Source organism: Branchiostoma lanceolatum, chromosome 6 (genome assembly GCF_035083965.1).
Source record: "Branchiostoma lanceolatum isolate klBraLanc5 chromosome 6, klBraLanc5.hap2, whole genome shotgun sequence".
In the NCBI taxonomy this organism is placed as follows: Eukaryota; Metazoa; Chordata; class Leptocardii; order Amphioxiformes; family Branchiostomatidae; genus Branchiostoma; species Branchiostoma lanceolatum.
The window spans coordinates 7,062,649-7,075,800 of record NC_089727.1 but is presented as its reverse complement, the minus strand read 5'-3'; the positions used below and the strand labels follow the sequence as shown (position 1 = coordinate 7,075,800).

The 13,152-nt window shown below is 47.2% G+C and overlaps 1 protein-coding gene across 2 annotated transcripts; it reads left to right on the top strand.

The window, feature by feature from the left end:
- Positions 1-314: 314 nt before the first annotated feature.
- Positions 315-11,257, top strand: LOC136436338 (secreted frizzled-related protein 2-like). Of its 2 annotated transcripts, none has more exons than XM_066430224.1 (3): positions 315-954; positions 4,492-4,557; positions 8,797-11,257. In XM_066430224.1, the coding sequence occupies exons 1-3, from the start codon at positions 486-488 to the stop codon at positions 9,120-9,122; spliced, it is 861 nt and encodes a 286-aa protein (XP_066286321.1). In that variant the 5' UTR covers positions 315-485; the 3' UTR covers positions 9,123-11,257. The 2 variants fall into 2 exon arrangements, with proteins under 2 accessions (XP_066286321.1, XP_066286320.1); XM_066430223.1 differs by having other exon boundaries at positions 332-996.
- The last annotated feature ends 1,895 nt before the right edge of the window (positions 11,258-13,152 follow it).

Sequence of the window (13,152 nt, the reverse complement as noted above, 5' to 3'; positions counted from 1 at the left end):
TGGAGGAAATACGGATAGCCGAATGTTTGCAAACTTTGGCAAAAGTCATCAAATCCATGGCGGGCGTCCGTAACAGGAGCTTATCTAAACTTCATTGGTTACTTTTGGCGGGATTCTGGCCAATGGAAACATTCCTCGCTTATTCGGTTGTACACTTCCTAAGCTCCCCAAAAACTTTACGGAAAACAGGCCTCCCTCCGAGCTATTTGGACAACGTGTTTCTATTGGTTTTAACGGCCTCGACCATCGGTGGGGGCGGGGTCCAATCAACACCATTGTCTGTGCCCAATTTTCCCTTCTCCCTCTCACAACACTACCCCCATTCGTCAGTTGGTACGGCCCTCATTATCCTAACAATATATCACAGCCTGCCTTCCTGTCGTCCGTGGACAGTCGACGTTTGACTCTGTTGCAGGCCTGTAGGCTCCCGGCTACCGAAGTCCCACCACTCGGTCAGACTCTCTCCCCGGACCTTTACTATCACCATGGACGCAGGGATGCTGGTGCTCCTGCCGCTAGTGCTGGCGCTGACGCCGCCGTGTAGGGGCATGGGCACGCCGTACGGCTACAGCTACATGTACGTGTCGGACCAGCCAAGGAAGTGCGTGCAGATCCCGCCGACGCTGGTGCTGTGCGACGGGCTGGCCTACAACGAGATGCGGCTGCCGAACCTGCTGGGGCACGAGAACCTGGACGAGGTGCAGGAGCAGGCGCGGTCCTGGGTGCCGCTCCTGGCCCAGAGGTGCCACCCGGACACCAAGCTGTTCCTCTGTTCGTTGTTTACACCCGTGTGCCTGGAGCAGGACATCTTCCCGTGCCGCTCCCTGTGCGAGGGCGTGCGCGACTCCTGCGCGCCCGTCATGGCCCAACACGGCTTCCCCTGGCCCAAGATGCTCAAGTGCGACAAGTACCCTCCCGACAACGACATGTGCATCAAGTCACAAACCACTCCAGGTCCGTATGATCCCAGGCGCCCCAGGCCTGCTCTACACCCCGGTATGTTTACTTGTTTCCCTTCTCTCTCCATGTGCGCTCTCCCCGCCAGCTTCTCCCCAGTGTGCCCAGGGCATCAGGCTTTACGCAAACCGGTAGATACGCCGTTCTGTGTACACTCGCTATTTATAACTTTTACTAACAATCAAATACTGATCTACTGATCATTTCCTGTTCTTTTCCCAGCTTAATTTTGCTGATAATCACCGGTACTCTATTCCGTTTTATCCATTTCATTTCACACACAACATTTTCACGTGCTAACAGACATTTTCCAGAAAACTTGCGATCGTCGGCACTCCAGAAAACTTTATAATTCTAGCTGCTAATCGTGTGGTCGTTGTTGTTGCTTTCAAACGAAAATGGCTGCTATTCAGTCTGACTTGCTAACACAATAATACCAATTTCGTTGATGACAAATCAAAACATCGTGATTATGGTGAATGTCGACTTATGTACTATCAGATCGTTCCTGAGTGAGGTTCTCGCTCGTACGTATGTTCCAGGTAAGATTTGTCCCACTCGTGTAGCGTCCTGTCAAGTGAGACCGGTCCAGGTCGTAATGATAACACTGAAGGGCGGTTGTGATAAATGCACGTTAAGCTGTGAAGCAATCTTATCAGCCATCTCTGCCGTTTAACCCTTGTGAGCCTCAGTATCTAAACTATGCCCATAAACGCACCTGTGGCCCCGGCCTAACCGTCATGATGCCCACATATTAGGGATGGACAGACGGCGGGTCCGCCACATATGGTCCACTCTCCCCAGCCCGTAAATATATGATTACCGATTTCCCCTAATACGAGGTGACATCGAAAACCGCGCGCAGTATCAAGTTTTCATTCCCTAAGTTACTTTAATCCTATCTCGTCTCAATTAACGCTAGATAAATACCACTGTCTGGGGTCTGCCGGCCGCCCGGCCATGTTTGTGTGGCAGTTTCGCACAGGTAAACAAATCAACGTGCCGACGCCCGCCTCAACCAACACGTCTACATTCCACCAATCAGTTCTATGGCTTCACCTGTTGTTCTTTCGGGGTTGGTGTTTTGTTAAACGGTTAAAAGGCCCTGTTGATGAGAACATGTTGTTGACTTGTTTCCAAGAGGAGTAGGAAACGCCGATCACTCGTCACTACGAGAAAATAGCGGAAATCCTAGCTGATATCGCGATGGTGTTTTGATACTGAAGGATGGACAAACACATTTATTTTTCTCTTCCGCTGTCCTCTGCCAACCCCACACGCTTGAGATTCTGCCTTGATTGGTTGTGAAATGTTTTTGTTAGATTTCTCAGTCCGTCAGCTGTTTGATTTGTTCTAGTGAGACCCCGGCGAGCTGGCGGTGTAAAAAAGACAAGCTCAGTTATCGGCCAAATCTGCAAGACACCAATAATAACTCCAAACACACCTAGAATAACTGTAAACCCGCCGGGAGGCCATGTTATCAAGGAGAATTATTAATGACGATGTCGGTCCTTCCGACTGAAATGCAACCCGAAATTATGCACGATTCGATACGGAGATTTAGGGCAGGACACAGCCATGACAGTGACGTCGTCTTCCCCAATCTTCCCCATAACCCCCGTGTTCGTGCGGAATGCCGACAGACAGCGCTATCTATCTATCACTACTGACCAGAAAGGGTGCAATTTTGGTCATGTGAGAGTTTGCAGGAATGTCCGCGTACACATAGCTGTACAGTATATCTCATCATACGGAGTAACACAGGCTTCTCCCCGGCCACCCTGCACACATCTGTCGGCGGCACAGTTGGCAGGGGCTCCCCACGAAGTTCCCGCCTAGCGCCTGGTGGGTGCAGAGTGATGCTGGTCCCGGGTCGGGTCTACCGACCAGCTTTTAGACTTCGTACTTGTCTTGCAGCGTTTAAATTTGTTATTAAATTTCGAACGTCTAGCCTTCAGCGCTCGTCTCTACCAGGCTCTGTGGGTTACTGGAAAACTAGTTGAACGGCCAAATAGGTCGAATTTTTTTGGCAGACTCGGAGCCGGCCATAGAATGAATCTTTCTCGACGACAGACCCTCAGTGCCCCCACCAAGTATCCGTATTTTGGCCAATTTCAACAACTTTCTTCAGTCTGATACTCTCCAAGCGGATGTTGTGGGAAGATTGTGGCCTTTTTATCATATGGGTCTTATGACCCGTTTTCTTTCCGCCTGCCTCACCAACGTCGGAAAGAAATAACGGACATATGATAAAAACGTCACAATCTTCCCACCAACCTCTGCTTGGGGAGGAATGTCCCCTCCTCCTATTTTGCTATTGCATGGCACTGATCGCATGGTAGTATTAACTATTACGAGAAAAAGGTGTCCATTTTTTTCACCCCCAGATCAGCAGATAAGTACCCCTGTCCATCCATAACTGCTCCTTTATCCGGCGGAACGCTCGACGAGTCCGCCGTTATCACGGCTCACAATGTGACCTATTTCTGATGTTATATCAGTTCTTGGTACTCGATTTCTTGTGGCCCGCCTAAAGAAGCGGAAGACAATTAGAAGTGATGTGCCATCATATCAGAAAAAAAGGCACATTATAAGCCCCCCAAAAGCCCGAATGGTAGAACCTGCTATGGAGGATAGTCTCTACCAGACTAACTACGTCGGCTATAGGGAGAATATTTGCCAGGGTTTCATTTGCATGCTCCAAAATGTGATCTTCACCGTAGACTGACTCGACTGGCTAATTGTTCCTTTTTCTGCCGAATTCTACGATTTATGCGTCCGTAGGCGGGCCTGGTGGAGGCTATACGGAGGCTAGCATAGCTGCCGGTTTATTTACTCCGCGTGAGTTCATTGTAAACCCCGGGGCGGGAAACTCGTTAGCAGACGCGCTGTTTAAAGTCCAGTTTCCTCACAACTGGAGCAGTAACCTTTCACGCGACTTTGTAACTCATAGGGAAGGAAAACTCGCGTCTCGACAGATGAGCAGTGTACTTCTCTCCCTAGCTTTCAGTTGAAAGACATCGTTGGAGTAGCTTTGCATTGATTAACAGCCCATCGATAATGCGTGTTTCGTATGCAGTGGTTTTCAAAACAGCCGTTCAGAGATTGGGAGTAAATATTTATATGACTGAGAGATAACTATCTGTACTTTGGAGCCCGTCCTTTCTAAAACATCACCTGGTTAGGACACTAAATCGTAAGACTTTGTCACGAATATATTGTCACAAACTGGATTACATCATTGGTATACTGGGATTAGAAATGGGAAAGATGCTTTGGTGCCGAAAATTCCAATTGCTCAGAAATGTTGACTAAAGAACAGAATGACTCAAGAAAAGTTGATCATGATGCCCTAATTTTTCACACACACACATCGCTGTCCTTCATAACCTTTCCCCACCCCACATTTATCGATACCCTGAATCATTTTTTTCTCGTTGTTGAAGGCGCTCTCGATTATTCCCAGCTGCTAGTCTGAAAGTCGATGCTAGCAAATTTCTTGAATATTAAATTTGCCCTTTCTTCCCACCTCAGGTTCTTGTATCGTCTGCTTGGAGGAGGGAGACGACAGAAACTCGGACTTCTGCTCCAGTGATGTTGGTACGTAAACTGATTCATTTCTGTCAAACTATCGCGTTTTAGGACCCGCTCACATAACATATGTCGTATGATCACATTTGTCGTAATGGGCGTCGTACGACCGCAAAATGAGGGCATTCTTGGGGGGTAGGGGGGACCTCCTAGGGATAGCCGTACAATCACAGTGTCCCCAAAACTCAGCTGTCTTTTTAAGTAAAGGCTAGATCCTTGTCGGCGGTTGGTTCTGTCACATCCCGGCTTGACAATTCTAGGACGTGAAAATCGTACGACGACCTACGACGAAAGTGACCATATATTCTACCAATACAGGTGACCATGTGGTCCCGATGTCATTCCGGTGCATTTAATGATTTATAATAGGTAGGACTGATGACATTATATAGAAGAAATATAATGTCTTTGGTAGGGCCAAGGATCAAGGTACTGATATCATGTAGGCCCGCGAAACGGGACAGTCAGGAAAAGGCCACGATCTTCCCTTCCGAGATCTGTCTGGAGATGTCTGGCCGGGGAAGTTTGAAAGAACATCTCCCTTGTCTAACCAAGATCGGAAACAGAATAAAATTAAAATAGTTATCAAATATTTTGCCTTCAATAGTTCCCGTCCATGGATTTATTCCGTGTTGAGTGAAGATCTAGACGTGTCCAATATTAACGTCTGACCTTCGCATGTCCTGTGTACATGTCAGATTACAAACAAACACTGTCACGCATTACTCCCGCTACCCACCGCGAACAATGGGACAATGGGTCGGCCAAGCAGAGGTTCGGCTCCGGCTGGTTTTTGACGTTTTCTTTATGTCGCCAAGCCGAACCGAACAAAATAGAAAGCCCGACAAAACGCCTAAATCACGTCAAAAACCAGTCGGAGCCGAACCTCTGCTTGGAGAGTAGGTCGGCCAAGCTTCCCCGTCCTCGCGTCTGGTATGTACCGGTGCTGTCTGTCTGTACAGTCCGTCAGAAGGCCGGGTTATCCCGGGGTTGTGCCCCTGTGCCCTGTGTTTGGGTTACCAGAGGGCAAGGGGTAATCTCCAAGCAGATGATGGGAGGCAAAGTCGTAACCCAGACATACCCCTGTAAATTGTTTCAGTCAGGTCAAGGGGAGCACACAATGTGCTTCCTCGGCCAGTTGCAGAACTTCATGTCTCAGTGTAGAGTACTTAGTCTGTGGACTTGTTTTGCCCCGCTGGGAGAGTCAGGGAGGGCGCGGGTCTACAGGGTCCTCACAGCCTTGTCTTAAGACTAAAAGAGGGCGGAGCGTTGGAAGGCGAAACGTAATTGTAAACTTAATGCCGCTGCCAAAATAATGAACAGATATCGGGGCGAAATTCCGAACGTGACCCGACGGGCGACCCTCGGTACAGCGCCCGGCTCTTCGCGTGGCCCGAAAATGATGTGGCGACGGACGGATGTCGCGAACAAGGCCAGGTGCGACGCGTTCTCACGCACTTGTCGCCTTCGCAGAACTTCTAGTAGGTGCGGCCGGTGTTTAATTGGGGGGGGGGGGGGATTTTCAACATGAGCCAGGTTCCCAAATGCCGGGGAGATCGTTGTCGCACGCCTAGAAATTTTTTTTTTTAAGTCGAAATCAACGCTCCCAAAAAAATAAACGCCGGCCGCACATTAGCCTGGAATCCAAACTTATTATAGCTCCCGAGTCTCTCTCCGCAAATAGGAGAGAGACTCGGGAGCTTTGATAGGTTTGGATTCCAGGCTAACAGCACAATGAGGGTCTGCCAAGGAGGCTATGACTTATCTCGCCATAGACCAGCCCAGCGCCAGGCTTCCCATTCCGCCAAGGCGACGAACATCATGTCGTAATGAAGAATTATCACCGCGGCTGGTTTACGCTAATTTAGTTGGTAAGGTGTGTAAGATAGTCTTTACAAGTGGTAAAATGTCCTTGTGGGCATGTTGGCCCAATAGCCTAGGAGCTGGCCTGTGTTGGCCCTGGAGTCTTGCTGGAAAAATAGTAGATATTGGCCAAAAATGTTTAATGATTTTTCAGAGGAGTTATTAAATTGTTCTCCAAGTCAAGCTCAGTACTATCTCACTTTTAGTCGATTTCTGCAACTCTTTTTTTCAATCCGACTGTGAGATCTGGTAGAAGCTATATGTAAGGTAGCGACACCCTGGGGCTCGGTTCATAGTTTAATTCTTAAAGAGCCCGACATTTCCCCCGACCCGTTCCTTACTTTGCGTGCATGTGGAACCAAACAACCAGCCAAGTTCGCCCCGGTTCGCCACGTTCTCATCCGAGCTGCCTCAAAATTTAATGCCGAGGGTAATGATAAATTTTCCCGGGCACGTCCAAACTCCAGACGATACTTGGGTTCGGCCTGGAACCACTTGTTCAAGCCCCAAAACGCTGGATTATCTCCTTTACGAGATTTGGCCCCTTTTTAAATCGCGTGATTTCTATGAAATAACGATAACTGATGTAATAACCCTTTCGTTGAACCGTCTGATTTCTTGGCGCGCAGATGTGCCACTTACTCCGAGGGAGGGTCTCTATGACTAATACCCCTTGGCCTGGGAAACCTTCCAAGCCTGGGATGTTATTGGCACGAAAGAAAACTTTGCCTTGTCGTTCGCAACGCAAGACAACCAAAAACAGCATTCCTCAGCGTTAAGGTCCATTCTTGGAAATCCCCTGTGAGAAAAAAAAGATTCGGTGAGTGGTTCTAACCGCAAAACACACTGGCAGCTACGTCCTACATGCGTGTTGTCAGCGGAAAGAACTGCCATACTCCGCGCCAATCGTTACAGAAAATATACATCTGAATCAGAAAACAACTTCAGAAAACTGCTCAGACCCAGTGAACCACAGACGAATCCTAGACACAACCACAACACCAAACCGTAATCTCATGGCTGCACAGGCTTCAAAACTTCCAATTTAGCTTACTGCCCAGGGCGTATCGGGGAAATCCTCTTTGAAAATCCTCACAATACGACCTGTCCGACTTGCCTTTAAAGGCAAATCCGCCTAGTCCCCTTCCCTCAAGACATGCCCTTTTATTGGCCTTATCTCTGTCAGAACCCAAGAGCCAAACCTATACCAGGGTTTTCTAAAAACAGCCCGAAACAGTGTGCTTCAAGGGATGTGTAAGCTTGCACTTTATCGCCGAAATATATGTCAAGCTTGTAAAATTTAGTGACGAAAGTATAGCCAAGTTTGTTTGTTTTTCTTGCACGAGTACAGGCAAGTCTGCATGTTTTCATGACCAAATCTGTCAGTTTTTATATTGAAAATTAAAGTAAAGCCCTTTTTGTGGACACGATATCGCAAAGTCCGCACGTTTTTAATTAGGACTTATGGACAACAAAATATAGCGGAGACTGCTGTTCTTTTTTATACACCATATCATGTTGAAAGATCTTTTTATGAACCAAATGCAGCCAAGGCCAGAACAAGAGCAGACCGTGCCAAGTAGAAGGAGAAGTCTAACATCTCTTTAGGCACTTCTTCCTTTAATGGTTGTCAATATTGTCATATTAATATTCTCGATCGCAAATGAGTACTGTAGAAGCTTCTCACATTGTCACAGAAAATTAGTTAACATCCAGACAATATGGAATAGTATCACGACATTGACGCAATGTACGCAGACGTACACTAACAATGTTCGATCGTGTTTCTCATATTGACGTCACGTCCCTTTTGATGACGTACGATTTCGGTGTGTGTGGCCGTTTTGAGACGAAGCGTATGGACACAAAGTCTGCTGTAGTCCGTCCTATATATAGGATGGAGAGAAGATTAATAGAAAACAGTGTTTACCAAGGGGCACTTTCCAACCGTATATATACACATGCACCACCATGTAAAATCATCCATAAGCACAGAATAGCTGTCAATACAAAGGTTATTCAAGCAACTGGATATTAAGTTCTGTAACTTTTGTATTGTGTTACTGTATCTTACCACCTGGCGGATGGCCGTCACAGTAACTTTCATCTCACTTATTATGGCCACCAAGTCTCTTTGCACCCTCTATTTGCGCAGAGGACGAAAGACACTCTTGGATACTCTGTGCATTCCTTATCGTTTAGTTCAGTAGGTAACCATCTAACGAATTCGTTTCATCCTTGCTTATTCCCTGTCAGTTTTACGAGTCTGTATGGAAGAGAAGCACTTTGCCGACGAGTTAGTCATCCGTATCGTCCAGAACTTGTCACAGGCAACCGTGCTCTAACTACTAGTAACACTTTGTCTCCTTGTTCATTCCCCGTTAGTTCTACGAGTCCGTGTGGAAGAGAAGCACTTTGATGACGGCGACCTGGTCTTCACCACGAAGAAGAAGGTGCGGGTGTTCCACGCGTCGCAGGCGTTGGGCGGCGGGCGGAGACGGCTGAATCTGCCGGTACAAGACATGGAGTTCCGGGTCATAGGCGGAGAGAAGTGCGCCTGCAGCGCCCTGGCCAGGAGAAAGCCGGGACAACTCCTCCTGTCGGCCAGGAGGGACGGCTCCAAGTTCTTCGTCACGTCAGTACGGAAGTGGCAGAAGGGCGACAAGGCGTTCAAAAGACTCCTGCGGTCCATGCGAGACATGACGTGCTGAGGATAGACTGACACAGCTACCAAACCTTTACCTGTTTTGTACAAGCTGTGCCGATGTTGTTTTTAAAGAAAGATACGTCGATGTGCGTTCTTATGGCAAGTCGCTGATTTTATCACCTCGCGTGAGAACTTTTCCGAGAGGGATAAAAAGATGGAAATGTTATGATTATTAATATTGAGGACCCCTCTGGTTGGGTTAGTGTCTGGAGATGTTCTTTCTGGTTACCAAACATTCGTTTACCGTTTAGATATACATTCCTTTCAATCATACCTTACTTTTTATCTCTTTAAGTTAATTTATGCCAGCCAGGAAAAGTTACGCCAGTCAGGAATTGATTCACAGACAGACTACTTCTGACAGCCATGTAAGGACAGCCTACTTATTTATAGTACATCATAACGAGAGAGGACATCACAGATGTTTTATGTTGTATAGTGTACAGATTGTAGAGCTCGCATAGTTTATTTTTCTTCGCAACCGATCTTTCTATACATAATCAGCGTCCGGCGTGTAGGATAATTTTCATGGTCGTCTGCCAAAGCCTGTAGACAAAATAGAAGAGGCACCTTTGGTTATCATCATTACAAATATTACAATTATATGATCGGTGTTCGTTTGGGGAATTAGATTATCAATGTCTCCCTTCTAAACGCGATGAATGTAAGCGGACAGAGCTGTACGTGAGTGCTGCTGTTGATTATGATGGACGAGCGATGGAAATAGCTGTAGAGCTCCTGGCAGGTGCGGCTGATCTATCCCACCTCCCATGACACGATATCCCCTCCCTCATCTGGCCACCAGTCAAAATGTGCCATCTACGGTGCCGCCCACGTCCCTACCTTGTCAGATATGTTGGCGTGAAAGATGTAATATCGCTAATGTGTAGATTCCAGATCGTGTACGTGTCCTGTCCGACAGTGACATCGAACAGGAGGAGGGTAGCCTGGGTGCCAGACTGTTTCTAGGGCCCACTCAGCAGTCTCAGGCCAACTCCTTGGCTCTAGGGCCAACATGCCATCAAGGACATTTTACAACAGCCCCACTTAAGTTAGACCCTGAGACACGATTGTGGGGCTGAGGGCTAAAATTTACTTGGGGTCATGCTGGCCTTAGAGCCGAGGAGCTGGCCTGTGTGGACCCTGCGAAAAGTCCGACACCCAGGCTAGGGGGACAGGTAATCCGATTGATCCTAACTGGTCCCATAAATAGGGCAGACCGTCGGGAAGGGTTTATTTGCGTTCTGAAATGTAGTCGTTCAGGGTGAATTTCTCACATTCCTGCATAGTTTGGAGAAACAAAGTGTTCTCAATATATCCTGGTGACCCCTGACCCCGAATCCACCCTCGATGCAAACGATACTGTCGGGGGAGTACCGCCTGACGACCAAGTCAGACCAGACACCATATGGGATAGATTAAGGCAAATTAAGCACGTATTTCACCGTGTACCGTACCGTAACCATTTGACCCGCATTGGCACCGGGAAGCCGGCATAAAATGCATGACTGATTCCGCAGTCATCCAATGGTTTACACTGTCAAGCATGATAACATACCCCATCCTTCAAACCTGGGGTGTTTGAGAAATCGTCTGCTCGGGTCTCCAGCTATCAACTGTCGGACTATTAAACCTTGCTATCTCTGTTTACACCGATGTAAATAAAATGATGAGGAAATTTAGCTGTTGTAAGTGAAGAGGAACATTCACACTTCGTCTTTATTGTATGTCAACTTTCCACACAGTGATCAGATATTATCATGGTATGTCGTCGAACCCCGCCCGGTGAATGTTTCCGTATACATGGATTTGCTCTGTATGAACAAATATATTTCCTAGTGGAACTTAATTATGTGAAGCTAAGTTGTACCGAGTTTGCTTCGCCGAATGTTGTTATTTCTATATCTTAAGCAATGTGAGAACTTTTATAGAATGTTAACTGTTATTTTATTCCACGAGGAAAGTTCTGTGCGTATGTATAGGCTAGTGGATGTAGAGCTGACGAGGGGAGACGGTATAGGCTGTACAGTGTAGGATGTTTGTAGACAAAAGAAGCGAATGAAAATGCTGTGACAAAAAATGCAATTATGCAATGTTTCCTGATATGTTGGACCACAAATTAAATGCTTTATGTAGTAAGATATGATCCTGTGTTTTAATATACCGTAACATTTAATGGACACAGCAAGTTACCAAAGTTATCGAGCTTTAATATGAGAAACCAAAGTTCGAAACAGTTCTTGTTCGTCTGTCGTTGTCGAGGCGAGGATGACCAAAATTTTAGTATCGAAGTATGTTAAAGGAGCTTTCATGGCGTTCTTTAAGTAATTCTTAATGAGACATGGTTAATGAAAGTGCTTTAGAAAACGGGACCTCCATTTAACGTCCTAGGTACTAATTTTCACCTGAGTGAAGTGAGGAAATTTGTGTTAAGTGCCTTTCCCAAGGGCACAACGTCGGGGCGCATGTCCAGACATGTCCGGGGGCAACCCGGGATCGAACCCGGTCCCCTTGTTTGACAGCTGAATGTTCTTACCATTACGCCACACGACGACACCTGCCTCTACGTGGAACATTGCGTCGACAGTAGCCGAGCTATATGCATCTCCGGTCTATCCACACCGTGGTCTAACAGGTGAGTAGTACTAACAGTAGGCTCCAAGCAGACAAGTCGGTGGGAGAATTTTGTAGCTACGTAGGTCGGCGTATTGTGCGTATATGTTCAAGTCCGTATGAGTTCCGTATTGACATTTCTTTGGTTTAGGTAATGCTTAGAACTAATTTTTGGTTCGATAACGATAGCTCAATTCAAGGGTAGGTCGAAGTAGAAGGCAACTTTCCCCCGCAAACTTTAGCTAAACCAAAACAAATGTCAATATGCAACTCATGCGGACTTGAACATTCGCACAGGTGTGAGCGAGCCCTAATCTAACGTTGCAGACCTTATCTTTATTTGGGACTTCCCTCCCGCTCCACGAAAGCGTGTTCCACTAGAAAAGGCCGCAGAAACGCGGAAAGGGAAGCAAAATACCAACAAAGTTACCCCGACCGACTCCAGGCTGCTCGGAGATGTAAATAGGCGAGTAGCTCGTCCCTGATGAGAGGCGTGCTGCTGAGTTCGACCTGTCACACTTCCTTTCTAAGAAGGCATAGCGGCCGTCACGGCTGGTTGTTAACCGTCTCTAGTACTCTCTACAGGTGGAAGAGCGATGATTTGCGGAGATCAAGTGATGTCCAATGATAACTGGCAGCGATGGTCAGAAATGAGTCAAGTTGTGCATGTTTCAGAAAAGAAGCAATACCAACACTATGCTGCCCATCTGTACACACGACACTATTGTAGATAACGTTGGCTGTTGATAATATGACATAACGTTAGACCTTTGAAATGAAGCCTTGCACCAGATCTATTATTATTGGGTAGGCCAACTACTCTCTCTTCGCAGCAAGGGGCTGAATTGCGAGGAGCGAACAATTGGCGGGGCTAGATTGCAAGGGTCTGGAGCGGCTGCCATTCGGCTCACTCAGGTGACCTCAACTGTACGACTGCCCCATGTGCGGCCATAGGACTGTAGGTTTTGAACCACTCACACCGGGAATGACCCCCACTCTTTTCGGTAAGTGCAGTGGGTTCTTTAAGTTTAACGTGCTCGAGGTGTGGCTCTCCTCGCGTGACCTCCATTCAACGTCCTATCCGAAGCTAGGTACTCATTTACACCTGAGTAAAGTGAGGAAAGTCGTGTAAGGGCACAACATTGGGGCATATCGGTGGTTTCGAACCCGGGGCCTCTCGGTTGTGGGCGAAATTGACCCTACCGATTGCGCCACACGATGCCACGATCTACAGCACCGGATCCTTGGCTCTCGGGCGTCAGTGTTAGAACGGAAGAGAAGAAGCATTTAGCGGGATCTAGCAGTATTAAATGCTCCCATTGGGTTTTCCGCTGGACCGTCAAAAGCGACATTTAGCGGCTATTAGCATTACGACATATTCATGTGTCCAACTTGACCTTTTTACGAAACCTCTTTTCTGT